The 19,957-nt window shown below is 36.9% G+C and overlaps 1 protein-coding gene across 1 annotated transcript in view; it reads right to left on the reverse strand.

Moving 5' to 3' along the window:
• Positions 1–19,957, reverse strand: part of Clca1 (chloride channel accessory 1) — a 36,185-nt gene that overhangs the window by 9,543 nt on the left and 6,685 nt on the right. The window contains exons 4-8 of the mRNA XM_047566128.1: positions 19,126–19,231; positions 9,922–10,099; positions 4,328–4,546; positions 3,538–3,765; positions 144–318 (exon numbers count right to left, since the gene is read on the reverse strand). Of these exons, the coding sequence (XP_047422084.1) occupies positions 144–318; positions 3,538–3,765; positions 4,328–4,546; positions 9,922–10,099; positions 19,126–19,231 (906 nt within the window). The remainder of the gene's footprint in view (positions 1–143; positions 319–3,537; positions 3,766–4,327; positions 4,547–9,921; positions 10,100–19,125; positions 19,232–19,957) is intronic.

Here is a 19,957-nt window from a genome sequence, read left to right on the forward strand (position 1 = left end):
GGAGTCAGGTCTAATGACCATTTGAAGGAAAAGCAGCTAGCTGACCAAGAAGATAACCTGCATAGTGCCTCATCCCACCTTTCGCCAACTCCCCAGTTCACTGGAGCTCACATTCCAATGGACCTCAGCAGATCATCCCTCACCTGTCATTTTGGACAGCTCCTCTAGTTCTTTAGCTGCAGAGAGCCCCAGGGCGACTGTATGGATGATGGCTCCACTTTGCTTCACCTCATTAAAGCAGCTACTTATACTGCTGTCCTCCCCGTCAGTCAGCAGCACGATTTCAGCTCCATCTGTAGGGTATTTCTTCCTGATCACCTGAGGACATATTTCAGGGCATGTGTTAGCAGACTTTGGGTGACCAGAGTGTTTATGAAAACTGCACTTACGTGGAACAAGGAGGGAAATTCCAGAGGGAATAAATAAAACTGACTGGGAGTGTCCATGAATCTGCCTGTTTTGCAATGATACAATTTCAGAGCAGCAACTCACAGAGAGAGGGGTGCTGGGGATTCAGGGGAGTTCTAGGGGTGCACCATGCTGGGGATGCTCCAAAGGTGGTTTTTTTTTTTTTTTTCTTTGCCTGGTCTTTGACAGGCTTCCAAAAGATCCAAGACACCTTCAGAAAATATCTCATAAGTGGGGGTTATATCTGGGGATATTGGACACAGGGAAGATTTTTAGCTTGTATGATATTCACCAGTCATACAATATCATTTATGGCTTGCATTCGTTCTGATTGGTCACCTGTATCACAGGAGTAATTAAAATATTTAGTAGTCCTTCTTACTAAAGCAAAACAGTTTGTTCCTATGAATTCCCAATTCCAAGTTCTTCTATGACACCTATGTTTCTAATATCCCTGATATACTCAGATTTCATATATATGAATATATATATGTAGAGAGAGATATATAATATATGTATTATATATGTATACATATATATGTATTTCATATATACATATATATAAGAGAGAGAGAGAGAGAATACCCATGCTAAGGTTGAATAAGACTATGATGGGAGGAACATTAGATAAAGAATTTGTGACCCATTTAAGAACAGGAAGGCAAGAATCCACTCTTCCCCTAAATGAGAATGAGTGGAGGGAGAGACCCAGAATCGGGGGAAACAAGCAATCAAACCTAGGCATGGCAACCTCCTTCTCTGGACAGATCTCGGAATGGGAAAGTGTTGTAAATAGACTGAAAGGGAAGTTAAGGGCAGAGGAGGCTTGTGCCCATCCTTATTTGAACTCTGAGGGGAGACCACCGCAGAAGGCAGCTTGATGACATGGGAAGAGAACAGAACTGTGGCAGTGGCATGTAAAGGACTCAGAGCCCAGAACCTGCCAGCTGTTGTCATGACCTTGGTCTGATCAAGCTGCAGGACCTGAGAAACTAAAAATATGGCCCAATTTGGATTCCTTGTCTCCCTCCCCATATTTGCTATGTGTCCCACATCTCACATGTGGAAAGCAGAAGGCAGCTGAGTTGAATCAGCACATGAGAACAAGCAATCCTGCCATAGGGCATGAGGAATGCAGGATGTCCGATGGAGGACACGGGGTGCTCAGGGCTCTGCTCCAGTGGTGAGAGCCAGGGTGAGGCTGAGCCAGCTGGGGAGGACCACTGAGCCCTGGTGAAGCCTAGAGAACAAAACAAAGTCCTATAACCACACAGGTACCACTGTAAGGAGCCCATGACAGGCCTGACCAGGGTCCTGCAGTGGGGACCAGCAGAGATCTGGAGGACAGTGCAGGATCCAAGATCCTTCACCTCATCACCCTGAAGTCACACGAGCTCCTCCACCCCGTGTTCAGACTCCACTGGGGAGGAGGAGCATTTTAGACTCCAGCTGCATCTCACACTCTCTCACTCAACTGAATGGAAAATTCTCTCATCACTACCACACCATCTGGTATGAGTCATCTCCCCAGGGTTTCACATAGCAGGAGTTTAGCACAGTTTACACTGATTTCATTGGTTAGTGCTCTTCCCTCACTTGCTCCTTTAATCAGAGCTTGGGTGGGTGACAGAGGCAACAGAACCAGATGTATATGGTGTCCATATGCCTGGTCTGGAGGAGGAGTTTGCTGCTAAATATGTGATTGAAAGAACTTTTAAGGAACTGACCTTCAGAGTGGAATAAAAGGACTAGAGGGACAGACAACATTGAGAAAATGGTTGAGTTCAGTGTACACATCAAACTATGTGAGCTGGAAACTACACATTTCTGTTGCCACTCAGAGAGCTGGAACAGCTACAATATACATCAAATATGTATATTGTGCCCAATGAGCAGGCAAAGGGCAGACCTGCCAAGGTTCTGTGAGGTTATGTGACCTTAACCCAGCCCACCTTGTTCAGCCTCCTGTTCTTTGTTGTATGTAGCTAAATAACCCCCAATAAATATAGAATATTTAGTACAATTAAGCATCAAGTGTTGTTAGTACATCAAATAACTCATATTTATTTACTAAGAACATTCTGACATTGTGCCAGAAACCTGGGAGGTAAAATAATAACTCCTATTCCTAAAGAAGTTTTGCTTGATTGAAACACATGATTAGCTATAAGACAAAAGAGTCTAGAAGTCTTAAGAGATTTCTTTTTTTTTTTTTAAGAGTTCTAGGATTTGGAAAGAGGAGATTCCTAGACAGTTGAGAGGATCAAGAAAGATGTCAAGAAGAGGTGGTATCTATTCTTTGAAGAATGAATGTAACTGAGAGGCAAGGAAGGGAAGTGGAAGTACTTTAGGTGAGGAGTTAACCTGGCAAACCTGTGGATGCTTTGAAGTGAGCTGATTCAATTTGCTTAAACAAAGGATACCAGGAAGAAAGTCCCTGATGCTTAAGCCTGGAAAGGTAGGTTGGAGCTTTATCATGAAAGATCTCAGGAAGTTTTACCTAATTTCATTGAAAATGGAGAGACCATGTTATGTAAGTGAGGGATGGTGTGGTCAGATGGTCAGATGAGATCTTTAGCTGTGACCCCGATACAATCGTAATTACAGTTCCTAAGACTCCTGATTTGACAAATCATTTTCTTTCCCAAAAGGTTGTCCAATGTCCCCTGAAGTTTGGAGAGTTCAGTTGCCTTGGAGTTTCAACATATTTGTAGCTTTTTGTTTGTTTGTTTTTACCCCATAGAAGATAACTCTTTAAGATCCTTTCCTTCTCAGCACTATTTACAGTTTATGAGTATACATTAATGCATGTTACTATATGGTTAATACACCTTCCCCTAAAAAGACTGTTAGGAGATTCGCTATCTCTTTGGCCTTCATAGTATTCTCAGTGCCAGCAAAACGTCTGGCATGTAGAAAGCACACCTTGAATATTTTGAGTGAGGTATACATGCAGAAAGACAAAAGTATGAATGGATTAACTAATAACAGCTTTGGAGGTCTTTTTCTTCACATCATTTGAACCATTGCTTTGTCCTTAGTTGTCTAAAATCAATTAGATACGAGGAATGTATGGAAATCTCTTAGGAACAAAAATTGCAAACATTGGCAACATGGAACATGTCTCACAGTAAATGCTGATCGAAGCCCAGAGCAGATGGATGTCCCTCCTGCAGATACTGTGGGTAAGCTTCTAGTGAGAGCATCCCTGTCGGTGCCACTGTTTATCTGTCTGAGTTCACTCCGTACATAGGCGACACTGTCAAACATCACCATCCCAACCCAGGAACCCTGTTCCACCGTCTGCAGCAGGAAAAGCTTCCCTGCTTGATTCATGCGGTTAAGGCGGTTATCATTCTGAGTGGACAAAAAGAAGAACAGTCAGGTTGGTTTAAATGAAAAGACTAACAGCAATGGCTACAGGGTATTTGGAAGTGACTGGCTCAATGCACAGTAAATGAGGAGGAGATAACTTGAGGTATGCCATACTGGATAATTTTCCATTGATATTTAGCAACATCTTTGGATATAATTTGAGGGATTAAAATTCCAAAAGGTAAATCTAGATTACACAATCATTAAAGTACAATGCTTTAATAATAGTTCTAGATAAGTTCTATATAGGACTTTATAGACCTATAGACCTATGTATTGTCAGTGAAACAAAAAAAAATGTTAACACTTATGTTATGATTCATCAGATTTTTTTCTCATAGATTGAAAACAAGTTAATTCGGCAAATGAGACAGTTGATGCCAAATCACTGTGCAGTGTAGGTGGGCATTTCTGTGGCTGTGCTGTTGTTGTAATTGCTCTGACCCTGACAGTGTATTCATCCCAGTCAGTTCCAAGTTATGGTGTATATCATGTTGTACCCTTCTCTATGACCAGCAACCAAACCAAGATTTGGTGACCATACCGACATGCTTCCAGACTTATCAAGGACCAAACACACAATTCTTTCTCCAATCTGCAGCAGTGAGAAAGTGGGGTTGGGTGGCTGTGTTGTCATTGGAGTGGTTTTCTTAAAGTCCTCAGATTCACGGATCACTTCCCATGTGCTTCGGAGATTACATTTTTGGTTTTGCAGGTTTGGAGCTTCTGCATTGTGGTTTTGTTCTGTACAGAATTCAACCACCTGAAAATGTCAGTAAAATGATATAGACAACAATGAAGTACTTGTTAAGATATTCAAGTCCTCAGCCTTCCCTGCTAACCTGGAACCTTGGCTCCATCCCACACTTATGGTAGAGCACTGCTAGGGAAAATAACAGCTGTAATTCAGAGTTCCTATTTCAAACTGTGTCTTCCACCTCACTGGACCCTAAGTGCTCCTCAGCATCCACTTACCTGCTCTGAGTTGCTTCTTTTTTACTCCTCAAATCTGCTGTATCTCCTGGTACCATCTTATCTCTCCAACCTTGTACCACCACACTCCACTTCCTCACATACCAGCACCCTGCATCCCAACCTTCAACACCCAATATTTCAGCTCTAAAATCCCCTTGGATGTTCCACTGGCTCCTCAAACTCCATGTGTTCATAAATTACCTTGTCACTTTTCTCCAACACTATTGCTCTTCCTCATATGTTTCCTAACTTAATGTCACCACTAATGCACCTAGTTACTCAAATTAGGAAACTGGGAGTTTTCCTACCTTTTCCCCCCAACAAGATAACCAAGATTAATACATTTCACTATTTCTCTGGTTCATCTTATTTTCCAGTGGATCTCCAACATCCAAACCCTCACTATTCCTCCCTCAAAATACTGCAATCTCCTATCCAACTTTTCCATTTGTTTTCCCTCCAGTTGGTCCACTCACAGTGACCTGAGGACTCTTCCCTCTCACTCCTGTATATAATACCCATTGTGGTTCATTGTTGCTCACACAACAATCAACTGAACTCCTTCACATAGCAAATAGCAATCTCTGTGATTTATATTTTTGCTTCACTCTCCATTCTCATTCCACTATGTGTTCTAAGTCTCTAATTTTTCCCACTATAGCCTATTAGTTTCTAAACTTGCCAGACTTTTATACCCTATGCCTTTGTTCATGGTACTTTGTCAAGAAGTTCCTTCTCTATCTTTTGCATTGTAAACTCCACCTTCATTTTCAGCCAGAAGGTTAATTCCTAAATATTTTTGAATTTTCAGAGAATTTCCATTTAACCCTTTGTGGCCTTACAGGAAAATGTAGAAACCTCAGTAAGTCCCCTTTAACATTATAGTGCATTTATTGTGCTATAATCCCATCTAAGGAAGAAACAGATCTCATTAAGTTTTACTTCCTCAAAACTTGGCCCAGTGTCTGACATAAAATAAAAGCTCAATATAAGTTCGAGGTTATTTGAGGAACTGAACCTTTTTGCACCTTGATATTTTATCTCCAAAATGGTGCCAGTTATTATGCAAGGATCAAATGAAAATATATGCAGTATGTGATACAGACAATAAAGGATTGTTCTTGTCCCTTTCTTTGGTATTTATATCCTTAGCATTTGGGAGACTAAAAAAGGAGACCTAGTATAACAAGGAAGAATAAACTGGTTCCTTTTCTCAGTGACTTTATATTATTAGCATTAAATTTAAAAACTTAAGTCTCTGGAATTCTAGTAATTTAGAAAGTAATCATTAGTTGCAAAATACTTATTTTTCCGTTTGTTTGCATTTTTCAGATCATCTACTTTGGTAGTATTTCCATATTATCAGTATGGCTACTTTTTAGCAAGGGAAACTAAGAAATTTACATAAACTCCAGGCAGAGATATCCAAATCTGCTTTGCATCAAATTTAACTCTAGCTAATTTAAAATACAGAAGGTTTTTTTTTTTTTAATTTATGATGCTAAGATTAGATTTTTTTACTTTTCACCGGTGAGAAAAGGGCACACATTTGGTAGAAACCATACTTTGAATTTCGATCTTCTGTGGGGTTAGACATTCTCTTGCAATGCTGGGCTGTGGCTGCAAGCCACATTTCCCAGTTCCCCTAAATTCACGAGGATAAACAAGAAATACTGTAGTGAACTGTATTAATAGGTCAGTTGTAGGACATGCATTTTCAACTTAAGACAGTAGTACTGGGACAAAATCCCCATCATAAGTCAAAGAGCATCTGCACAGTACCTGGCCTCCCCTAAAAGTTTCCAAATAGGTTTGGGAATGCCCTGTGAAGCAGGCTGAGGATGGGCCTAGTGAACCAGGTTGCATCAAATTTTAAACACTTAGGTCATATTGTTATCGAAAGAGTCTTACAACTTATTTTATCCTCTATTCCAAAAGGAAACCATAATTTTATGCCGGATACTGGAAGCTAAGAAGGGCTCCCTGCCAAAGTCAATTGACTGGTAATATAGCATCTTACTTTGTGTAAATTTGCTGATCTATATATTTAGCATTAATAGGGATAATTAATCAAGTTAATTTTATAAGAAGTTGGTTATGAAGAAAGGTATGAAGTATTTTTAACTAAAGTTATTAAAATTATTAATAATGAGTTAATAGAACATTAACAATCTTAAAATGATAGAAGACTTTAGTTAACAATCAAAGGCAAATATGCAGACTGAAAAAAACTCTCTGGAAGTTAAAGTAAGAATTATTATTCAACTTCCAAGTTCATTTTATGAAGCCAGTATCACACTCATACCAAAACCAGATAAGGACACATCAAGGAAAGAAAACTGCAGATCAGTATCCCCAATGAACTTAGATACAAAAGTATCTAATAAAATATTAGCAAATAAATAATAATTAATAAAATATTAGCAAATCATGTTTAACAACATATTAAGAAGATTGTATACCACAACCAAGTTGATTTTATTCCAGAGATGCAAGGATAATTAATACACACAAATCAATAAATGTAATTCATCACATTACAGAATTAAGGACAAAAATCACTTAGTAATCTCAATAGATTAGGAGAAGGTCTTTGACAAAATCCAGCACTCATTCATGAAAAAAACTGAAGAAACTAGAGATAGAAGAAACCTATTGCAACATCATAAAGATTATACATGAGAAACTCAAAGCCAACCTCACGGTAAATGCAGAAAAATTGAAAGCATTTCCTTTAAAATCTGGGACAAAACAAGGATGTACACTCTCACTACTCCTATTTAATATAGTATTAGAAATTCTAACCAGAGCAATTAGGCAAGATAATGAAATAAAAGAAATAAGTTTAGGAAAGGAAGAAATTAAATTATCATTATTTGCAAACAATATGATCCTATTCCTAGAAGGTCCAAAAGAACTCCACCAAAAGACTGCTAGAGCTAATAAACAAATTTGGCAAAATTGCAGGTTACAAAATCAACAAACAAAAATCAATAGCTTTCCTATATAACAACAACAAATCTACTGAGAAAGAAATTAGGAAAATAATTCTATTCACGATAACTTCAAAATAAAAATATACCTAGGAATAAATCTATCCAAGGAGGTAAAAGACCTCTACAATGAAAAATATAGAATACTGAAGAAAGAAATTTAAGACACAAGAAAATGGAAGACCTCCCATGTTCATGGATAAGAATATTGCTAAAATGGCCATACTGTCAAAAGCAATATATAGATTAAATGCAACCCCCATCAAAATACCAATGATATTCTTCACAGAACTTGAAAAGATTATCCTAGAATTCATTTGAAAGAATTAAAGACCCAGAATAGTCAAAGCAATTTTAAGTCAAGAAAGCAATGCTGGAAGCATCATAATACCTGACTTCAAATTATACCACAGAGCTATAGTAACAAGAACTGCATGAGACTGGCATAAAAATACCTAGAACAATGGTACAAGAGACATACCCACATGGATACAGTCATCTGATTCTTGACAAAGATACCAAAACCTACATTGGAGAAAATACAGCCTTTTAAACAAATGGTGCTGAAAAAACTGGTTATCCACATGTAGAATGAAACTAGACTCTTATCTCCCACCCTGCACAAAAAAATCAACTCAAAATGAATCTAAGACTTTGCAATTAGACCAGAAACTATGTAACTCCTAGAAGAAAACATAGGGTCAATACTCCAGTTTTTAGGCACAGGCAATGACTTTCTCAGTAGGACCACTAATGCCTAAAATTAATAATGGGACAGCATCAAACTAAGAATCTTCTGCATAGCAAAGGAAACAATAAGGAATGTGAAGAGAAACCTACAGAATGAGAGAAAATCTTTGCTAACTACTCTTCTGATAGGAGATTAATATCTAGAATGTAAAAAGAACTCCCAAAACTTTACACCAAAAAATTTCCAAAACAACAAAAAAGCTCCAAAAATTTACACCAAAAATTTGCCCAATTAATAAATGGGCAAATGAAAAACAGACACTTCTCAAAAGAAGAAATACAAATAGCCAATGAATACATGAAAAGATGTTCAACTAGGGAAATGCAAATCACTGTGATTTCATCTCACACCAGTCAGAATGGCAGTCATCAAGAACACAAATAATAATAAATTCTGGAAGGGATATGGAGAAAAAGGAACACTTTTACAATGTCAGTGGGACAATACATTAGTACAATTACTATGGAGGCTCCTCAAAAGATTAGGCATGGAATTATCATATGACCCAGCTATCCCACTTCTTGATATTTATCTTGAAGAATTAAAGTCACCTTGCTACAGTGATACATGCATACCCATGTTTATAAGCAGCACAATTCACAATAGCCAAACTACGGAATCAGTCAAGGTACCCATTAATGAATAAATAAAATGTGGCATATATTACACAATGGAGTTTTATTCAGCTATAAAGAAAAATGAAATTATGGCATTTGCTGAAAAATGGATGGAACTAGAGACCATCATGTTAAGTGAAATAAGTTGAACTCAGAAGGGTAAGGATCATGTTTTCTCTCACATGTGGAAGTTAGGAGAAAGGAAAACAAAGGTGGGGGTGGATCTCCTAAAAATCAGAGGGAGATCAGTAGAGGAAAGGGACCAAGAGGTAGGAGGTAGAGAAGGAGGGGGGAAATACTGGGGAGTGACATTGGTCAAATTATATTGTTATATCCTGTGTATGTATAAATATGTATCAATAAATTCCACCAATTTGTACATACATAATGTACCAATAAAAATGTGGAAATAAAATAATTATTTTTCATATTACTATTAATATAAAGAACTGCCTAATCTCCCTGGATAAATTCCTTATGTAACTAAGAATTTTTGTACTTGTATGTCTTTCAGGGCACTTGAAGTAATTTTTAATCCTTAAATTAAAAGTTGGTAGAAGGGAGATGGTAGAGAAGAAAGAATGGACACAGGAAGCGGTAAAGGAGAGGTTGTGATTAACTCCCTGAATATGTTCTTACAGCTAGTCCCAGAGAGAATCAGGTGCTTTTTCCCTAAAGCTGATGGGTTTCCCTAAAACTTTTCCTACATTTGATCTTCCCTTGGATCATCTGGCAGGTGGTGGGGGGAACCCTCTAAATTCAAAAGAGAGTGAGGAAAAGCTGAAAAGAATAAGGTACTCACAGAATTGATACTTTGTGCAAACATTATGGAAGCCTTCTCAGTCTGTTGCCTTTGGGGTATGAACTCACAGTCTTTTTCATACATTCCTGTTAATTTGTCGATTCTGCAAGATTTGTCAATACAACTTCCTCCCTGGCACTTTCGAACTGCATTAGAACCAGTAATAGCTGCTGAACATCTGAAAATGTATTGAGGTTAGATGTTGAGGAAATGAAATATTCCAAAGGATTATACTCTGTGCTCAGTTTCTGACAGATCACCTTGTCTATGATTTGCTCTCATCTTCCAAGAAAGAAGTACATGCTCTTATATAGCAAATGTATTCAATTTTCAGCAGTCATTTATGTTTGTCAGAAAGCATCTGAGGGGCTCCCAAAACAATATCAGTATTTATTTCCAATAAAAAGAGGAAAAGAAGAATTTATTTCTATGCAGTAAAAAGCTAAGTCTGGTTTATCGCTTCTATTAGTATTAGGCACCTTTTCATCTGTTCACATTCCTAGAAAATCAGGAGCCTTCTTTGTTTTCCCCAAAGACTTTCTGAAATTTCCTGTTTGTTAATTTATTTTTTCTCATTTTTCTTCCACATAGTTTTTGCATGGTTCTTGTATATTCGTGGATATTTAAAATTTTATAGTTTCAGTTTTGTTGTTATAAATGGAATGATTTACTTCTACATCTTACCTTTTAATTATATTTTTGAGTATAAACAAAACATGAATATTACAGAATATTTGGCAAATTACAGAAACTATAAAGAATAAAAGAAAAAATGTCTCTCCATCAGAAATAAACTACTGTTAACATGTGGAAGTATTTTATGCTCTTTGCATTGGTATTAAATTGCACACATAGCATTGTTTCATGCTTTAAAAAACCTTAGTATGTTAGTATATTTAAATTTTTAATAAAGAATTTAATATTCTTTCAAAATGTGATTTTAATAATTTCATCTTTTGATACTATAATATAAATTCAACACAATTCATTGAATTGAGTTTATCCACTAGTTTGTCAGTACTAAAAAGAAAGAATTAATAAATAAAATTTCACATAAACTTTTGACTATATTTCCAAGTGATTGATTTCCAGAGTTAAATTATCAGACCCAAAAACTTGAACATTTTAAAATTGTTATGACTAGTTATATTATTTCCTTAAATGAATTTTTAAACATGAAATTACTGGATCAAAAAAACATGAAAAATTTAGAAAATTGATATGAATCACTCAAATTGTTTTCCAGAAAGTTGCTCCAATTTATGCCTCTAACTACCATCCGTGGGAGTTCTGGACACAGTGACAATGACTTACTAGGTAATAGATGAATCTCATCTTTGTCCAACTTGCATTTCTTTGATTACTAGTAAGTATGAACATTTTATGTTTTTATTAGCCATTTTTATTTCTTATTTTGTGAATTATACATTCTTCTGTTTTTACCAATTTTTCTATTTGGGTTTCACTGACCTCCAAAAGTTCTTAATGTGTTGTAATACTAAGCTTCTAAACACATTTTAAATTTTTTTACAAACTTCATTCTATATTTTTACTTTTTCTAATATGTTTTGTTTGCATACAGCAAAATTTTCAATTTGTATGTAGCCATATTTATTGTTCTTTTAGTTACATCTTTTCCCAATTCTTAAATGCACAGAAAGACCTTCATTACACAGAGATTTGCAATTTATTCATAGGCTTCTACTTTGCATTATGATTTTTTTTTAATATTTAATGAGTCTGTCCAAGTGGAAGAGTCTCTGATAATTTTTCTTCCATAGTTAACGTTTTTCTAATATCTTAAGAAATACTACTTTTCCTCATAGATTTGTAATTTAAACTATATTAAATAGTAAATTTTTATATAAGCAAATGTCTGTCAGGTCAGTCTACATTGTTTAGTGTAGTTTTATAGTATGCTTAAAATTTGATAATTATAAGTCCATTTATTATGATTCTTTTTGTAAATTTATTTTATTTTTATGTGGTGCTGAAAAATCAAACCCAGTGCTTCACACATACCAGGCAAGCACTCTACCACTGAGCTACAACGCCACACCCCTATTATGATTCTTTTTCCAAGATGATCTTAGTTGAATGAATCTTAGAATTTTAAAAGTAAAAATGGATGTTCTTTTGATGAGAGTTTCATAAAACCTATATATCAATTTTAACTGAATTCATATCTTTCATTTATTAAAAGTCTATTTATCTGGTTTTCTTTTAAATCCTTTAGAATGATTTTATAGTTTTCTTCACATATGTCTTCAGATTTCTTAAGAGTTTTTCCTACTGAATTGCTATCTTGACTGGAGTATATTTTCCATTATATTTTTGAACTAGTAATTGCTGAATAAATGGAAAGTCAATTTAAATATTTACTTTGTATTTGTCATTTTGTTGACTTCCTTTGTCGATTTTCATTTCAGCTTATTCCCTTGGGTTTTCTAAGTGGTTCACATATTGCCTGTATAAAAACCATCTTCTCTCTTCCTTTCTGATAGCCCTTTTTTGTACTTCCCCAGATTCATATAGTATTGCCTTGGCAAAAGCTTCCTAAACAAATTTAGATAACTATGGTCATAATGGCCATCCTCATCTTATTCCTGGAAATGTCTCTAGTGTTTCTCAATTAAATATGGTATAGACTATTGACTTTCATAGATATTCTGTATCATGTTAAGGGAGTAAACTTCTGTTCTGAAAAGTACTATCATTTTTGTGATTTCTCCTAGGCTTTAAAAATAATTAAAAAGTTAGGAAGATAAGGACAATACATATTATTAATATAATGAAATTTCTTCTTAAGAGGACATGGCACTCATGTCAGCTTTACTAATGTAGCATTCATAGCCATTTGTGGAATGAAGAACAAGCTGATATATACATATTTTTGTAATATGTATTAATCACTCTTTCTCTTAAGGAAAGATAAGGTGTCCTGTCGGGGTTTCGGCCGGACCCCTGGCCCTAGGTGTGGCAAGGCTAAGATGGCGCCTGGCAGTGAGCCAGAGCAGTTAACTTTTGCACAAACAACTGACATTATTTTGAGGAAGTTCCAGGGATTGGCTAAGCTCCCTGATGGACAGTACAGGTCCACTATATGCCTGCCTTCGCTGCCTGTATCTGTTAATGCTCTCCCCTCGTGCGAAAATGCTGATTGGTTACAAGTACTGTATATATTGGAGTGTAAGTTCCACAAAGAAAGAGAACAAAGAAAGAACTATGAGGAAGAAGCGCGCAAAATAAAGAGCTCAAAAGAACCAGGCCTGTGTCTTATCTCTCTGCGGGCAGGGAGTGCGATAGGTGGCGCCGAAACCCGGGAATCTACAGATAAAGTAAGAGGTAATTATTTATTTTCATTTATGACCTTGAGTCCGTCATTGGTATTTCATTTATGACCTTGAGTCCGTCATTGGTAGTTCATTTATGACCTTGAGTCCGTCATTGGTAGTTCATTTATGACCTTGAGTCCGTCATTGGTATTTCATTTATGACCTTGAGTCCGTCATTGGTAGTTCATTTATGACCTTGAGTCCGTCATTGGTAGCCGGCAGTGAAGGGTAAAGAACCCAGAAAAAAATTAAAACTTCATAGATAGATGCAGTGGTACCAAACTGTGTGTGTGGTGTGTTATTTTTGTGTTTGTTGTGTGGCTTGTTTGTGTGCTTGGAGCTCTTAGTGCTGTAAGATTTAATCATAGGAACAGAACTGTCTGGGACTGGAATGAAGCAGCCTCTTAGGGAGTTGTTGGGGAATCACGGAATGCCGCTGAAGGCAGAACAGCTTGAGCATTCCTTGATACCATAAAAAAGGTCTCTCCGTGGTTTTTAGATAAAGGGTTGTTAAATATATTCCTCAGTGGAAGCACCTGGGAGAGGATCTACACATAACAAAAAAGCAAAAGCTGTTACCTGTTGGAACTTTAGCCATTTGGTCCCTGATTAAATCTTGCTTACAACATAAAGATAAACAAAATCTAAAGGGACCCCTGGAAGAGGGAAGTCAGGTTTTAGAAGAGATTAAAGAGAAACGGTTCTGTTCTCAGAACTCAGAAAGAAATAATAACTCAGAAGGGGAAGATTCAAAAGAGGAACTTTCAGGGGAGGAGCTAGAAAGGACATTTGGGAAGCTAACAATGCAGTCTAAGCGCCCTATTAATGATGACATTGACACCGGTGAAGACTCGAGACCTGTGGGCAATAGTTAAAAAAACACTCTTTTGTGGAGCCTCTGACTGAGGGCAGTCAGGTTTTGGAGAAAATATAAGAGAAAAGGTCTAAAACATCAAAAAGGGCGTCAATAAGATCAGGGACAAACAAAAATAAAAATGAAAGTGGGTGTAAGGAACAACTTGTTAGAAAGAGGGAAATCAGTTTAGGGGAGGGTCCCCCTAGGCAGAGAGCTCAGCAGCTCCATTCCTTAAAAGTAGTAAAAAATAATGTTTTGTGATTTTCTGCATTCAAACCTAACCTGATTTCTCAACCAGGAAAAAAAGGGTTAAAAAGTCCTGGGTGATCCTCCCTCCCCCTGCCACATTGGAATGTAACTACAGCGTCTCAAGGAGAAAAGGGGGGTAACCTAAAGATAAGAAGAAAAGAAGAAAAAAGTGTCCGTTTTAAATTCCTGGGCCGCTGCATAAAACTGACTTATTCTTCAGGATTCTTGTTTTGTTTTGTTTTTTTTCTTTAATGCTGTATTTTTGAGCTCATAATTTTAATCCTACATACCTAGGTTAATGATTTTATTTTTGATCAGTTCTATTTTTTATTCAACTGAAGTTTTTTAAACAGCTGTTTCATTGCAATGAACATTCACCTATAAATTACAAGGCCTTTGATTTTGTGTTATTTGTATGTCGTACTGTCTGGTGTTATGTCTTATCTGCATCAAAACTGAGCGCTCTTAAAATTAAAATTTAAAAATGGATCCAAATACTTTTATTCACGTGATTTAAAAGGGTTCAATTTAAATTGGGTAAACTAATAAAAGTAAAATATTTTTAAAAATAACTTACAAGTCTCCAGGTGGTCAAACTAATGAAATGTTAATGTTAAACAATGTCTAATATCAATTGCTTCTAGGACTTTTCTTCAGCAGGAAAGAGGCAACGGATCCTGTTCAGGACACTTGTCTGATATCTTGGTTTTTATAAAATAAATAAATTGGAGTTAACATGTATGGGATTACTCAAATGTGTTTGTAGAGACGTCTGGTTAATTTACAAAGTTAAAATGCTAATTGTTAAATAACATCAAGTACTCTTAACTCCTCAAATTCCATGGGGTATCATACTTAAACATTATTGGTGTTTTCATAGGTTGGTAAATAAAAGGGTTTAAACTTGCTTTGTGTCATCACTAAACTAAAAACAAGGTTACTAAGAGTTATATCCTAACAAGTGGAATTCTATATATAAAGGGTCCCAAAAGTTTCAACTGTGTTTCAATTAAGAGTACTATAAACAACAAAATATTTAATCTTATTAAAATAGGGTGATTTATCTAAATTCAGAAATTTCATAAGAGTTGTTTCAGAATGTGAACAAAAAGGGGTCAACAAATAGGGAAGAGAAAATAAAAGGTTCTGGGTTTAAAAATGTATTTAATAAAAAGGAAAAGAAAATGTTTCTGGATAAAAAAGTCTGTGTGTAACAAAGGGCAAGTTTCAACAAGTCTGTGTGTAACTAAGTTGGTTGTGTGTATGTAAAACAGCTAAAGCTATTTAAGGTTTTTCCTAAGGTGAAATACTAATGTTCTGATATAAGCCAAAGTTTAATCTATATGGTAAAATGACATGGTAAAATGACAAGGATTTCTTAGAAACACCAATTCATTCTTAACTTTGTGTCTCTTAAGTTTTATTAAAAATAGGGGTTTATACAATTATGGTTAAGCAACTGTTAAAAATTTGTACTACGTTATAAAGTCTAAATTTTTCTTTAAAAACTAAAATTGGTAAGAACCAATTCCTCACTAAAATTAAAATAACTCTAACCACAGATGTACCTTATAACCCACAAAAACAAGGTATTGTTGAACATACACATCTCACCCTCAAAAATGTTCTTTATAAACAAAAAGGGGGAATAGAGGAGACCTTCAGGTCCCCTAAAGATAAACTTTCTCTTTGTCTCTTTGTTTGGGGTTTTTTTTTTAACTCTGGGTAATAAGGGTAACCCGGTGCTTTACTGGAGCTGCGGCTCAGTTTGTGTGTTTCCACGGAATAAACTAACTTACTACCTCTTTTTAGTCTCTTAGGAGGAACAGTTCAACTATGTAACAAAACAACTGCTTCTTTCAATTGTACTTTAGATTTGTGCTAAAATGCTTCTAGGTTCCTGCTGGCAGACTTAATGTGTGTTCCTACCTTCCTACCAGTCCCAGTCTCTGTTACAGATGCAAAATTGCCAGTGTTACTATCAAGAAACAGGAGAGAATTTGACATCACAGCGGCTATGGTCACTGCAATAGTGGTTTCTGCAACAGCAGCACTAGCAACTGCCATACCTACAGCAACAGCAGTCAATCACTTGGCCGAAAATATAGCTGCAGCCTTACAGACTAAAGAGACCCTAAACCAACATCTAACAGCAGGCATACTCCTTATGAACCAGCGAGTGGACTTACTTCAAGAACAAATGGACATTTTACAGGAACTGTTAAACGTGGGATGTATTTATCATCTGGCGGGACTGTGCGTTACACCTGTAGCTTACCATAACTTCAGCTATGCAGCAAACTTGTCTAGAATCTTGTCTGCTCAGCTACAAACAAACTGGTCTTACGAATTTGATAATCTTACTGCTATTCTTAGATCTCAAATTGTTAGTCTCAATGCTACTAGAGTTAATGTAGCCCCTATGTCCGAAGTGCTAAGTTGGCTATCCTCCTCTTTCAGCTTTGTAAGCAATGGGCAGGTATGGGAGCCTTTTGTATGTTCATGGTTATTACTGTTATCTTCCTCACACGCCTTATCATGCGCATGCGCCGAGATCAAGTTAGAGATCGTATCATCTTCCATCAGGCCATAGCTGCCCTAGAGGCCGGCAGTTCCCCACAAGTATGGCTCACGAGGCTGGATCGCTAGCCAGACGGGTAAGGAAGGAGGTGACCACTGTACCGACCTAAGACAGGAGCTGTAGCATGCTCTACAGTTATCCGATGACGGGTAAGGACGGTGGTTGACCACTCCGCCTAAGACAGGCACGGTCCCGAGCTTTCCTTTTCTTTTTAAAAGAGAAAAGGGGGAACTGTCGGGGTTTCGGCCGGACCCCTGGCCCTAGGTGTGGCAAGGCTAAGATGGCGCCTGGCAGTGAGCCAGAGCAGTTAACTTTTGCACAAACAACTGACATTATTTTGAGGAAGTTCCAGGGATTGGCTAAGCTCCCTGATGGACAGTACAGGTCCACTATATGCCTGCCTTCGCTGCCTGTATCTGTTAATGCTCTCCCCTCGTGCGAAAATGCTGATTGGTTACAAGTACTGTATATATTGGAGTGTAAGTTCCACAAAGAAAGAGAACAAAGAAAGAACTATGAGGAAGAAGCGCGCAAAATAAAGAGCTCAAAAGAACCAGGCCTGTGTCTTATCTCTCTGCGGGCAGGGAGTGCGATAGTGTCCAACTGTCTGGAAGCTTAGCAAAGAGAAATAGAAAAGGCAGACTTCAGGTTTGGAATGGTGTTTATTTCCTGAGATTTGAAAGGTCAAACCAATATGTGATCATCTCAGGCTGTGGTCTGTGTAGTGCCAAGGATATAAGCTGAAGGAATCTGAAGCAGCAATGTATCTAGTCCATATATGGCCGAGAGTTCCCAAGAATGAGGGATAATAATGGAAAGCTCATGCCCATAGAGCTTGAATGTAGTAATGAAAGAGAAAAGTAGGGAACAGTAATGCTCATGTGGGAGAAAGCAGGGGTCAAATCTGAGTCTGAGCCCTATGTACCACCCTACCGCCCCAGTTGGAAATGACTGTATCAAATCAAGACTGTGAATGAGGTGCTGAGGACCTAGATCGATGGTGGTATGCTTGCTGAGCATTGTGAAGCTCTGGGTTCAACCCCTAGTACCACAACCAAAAAAAAAAAAAAAAAAAAAGAATTGTAAATGAACCAAAGCTGAGTGCATCTCCTTAAAGAACCATCAGTGAGCAAGACTGGCAGCAGAAGTGGAAAGGGTGTTGTACCAACTTCTGCTCTTTAAAAAGAGTTTATTACTTTTTAACTTATGAATAAATGTGAAATTTTATCAAGTTGCTTTGTGAGAATCTATTGGAATAATCATTTATTTTTCAGCTTTACTTGAGGTACTACACTAGTTACTTACCTAATTTCACAACTTTGCTGAATTGTTGGAAGCATGCTACTGGTCCTTAGTGTTTTTGTTATTCCTTTAATTTTACCAATTCTTTGATTTTTTATTATCCTTCCATTTAAAATCTTTGCCTCTATCTTTCTACAGAGGTGTACTGCAATTTTTTCCACCCCATCTGTCAGGTTTTAGTATCTGAATTATGATAGCTCTTTAAAATAAATTGGTAAGTTCCCTATCATTTGTTTGTACTGAAGCAGTTTATATACACAGAAACTGTATAGAAGAACTCCCCCATAAAACCAGGGCAGCCAAGCATACTTTCCAAATGTGATTCAGTTTGTTTTCTACTGATACCACATAGAGTTTAGTTCAAACTATAAGGTGTTTTTGTTGTATTTATTTATTGTTTTAGTGCTGGGGATTGAATCCAGGACCTCAAACATGCTAAGCAAGTGCCTCACTACTGAGCCACACCCCAGCTCTTGCTTTAATATTTGGATTGTCTTTTAGTTAAGTTCCACAGTCTCTACGAGGCCCATTTATACTAACAAAAGTCCACATAGACATTATTCTGCCTTAAAGAGCTCCATTAGTCCTTCTGTCACTGACAGGAAAATGGAGACACTGCATATTGTGACTGTAGGTATATTATAGTTGGTACACTTAAGAAAAGGCCAGTGATTTTTAGTCACAAAATGGACAACTCAATTAACAGAAGAACTTGTAATCAAAAGTGGTAGTTTCATGAAAAGCTGAAAAACAATGCACTAAGAATGAATTAGACATAGAAAAGAAAACAAGAGTTATACTTTTAAATTAACCAAGTCAAGAGAAAATTAAAAATTACAATTTAAAATAATTTGAGAAAAATAAAATCAAAATATATATACCTTACTGCTTCACGTTTTCCTTTGGATAAGTAGAATTTCTGATCATCATTGTATTCGTTAAATACTCCCCATCGTAGATGAGCCCACTCATGGACAAAAACCCTACCTGTGAGAAAATATTTCAAACACCTGAATACAATAAGAAGTGTAACATAGCTTTCTCACAGTGGAATAAAAGTTAGTCTTCTAATGTTTATTATGTTTTTTGAGAATTTTTTTTAAATTAGAGACTTGTTTTCCTTCGAATGGTCAAATACAACAAGTATACATTTTTGTAAAATACAAATACTTATTTTGGCCCGTCAAATGATAACCAGGGACCTGGTAAATGCCAGGTAGCTCTTCATACAAATCTAAACTGCTCCCCTGTCTTCACAAAGTTCACAGGCCCATGCAGGACATGCAGGATCAGGTAACTAAAATGCCTAGGGGTGCAAGGGCTATGTCCTGCACCTTCACTTAGCATACAGGTGCCTGAGGATTTAGACCCTGTTCCTCTCCACAGTTCATTTCCTACTGTTCCCTACCCACTTTCAAAATTCTCTCTGCTGAATTCTTGAACTTTTACATTCCAGGTAACCTCATGTTCTTGCTCATCTCTGGTCCTTTTACATAGGTTTTCTCTTCTTGGAATCCCTTTCCTTATTTCTGCCAGGATAACTCCTGCTCTTCTTTCAAAATCATGCTTCTGTCTACCTAGAAGCCTTCCTGGACATGCTCAGACTAGACCAGGTCCTCCCCATTGCACTTTTCTTATTCCCATTATGGAACTAATGTTATATTGTCATTCTCCCACAATCTTGCTATTTTCCCATACTGGCATCCCATTCGT

This window comes from Sciurus carolinensis, chromosome 1 (assembly GCF_902686445.1).
Source record: "Sciurus carolinensis chromosome 1, mSciCar1.2, whole genome shotgun sequence".
NCBI classification, from domain to species: domain Eukaryota; kingdom Metazoa; phylum Chordata; class Mammalia; order Rodentia; family Sciuridae; genus Sciurus; species Sciurus carolinensis.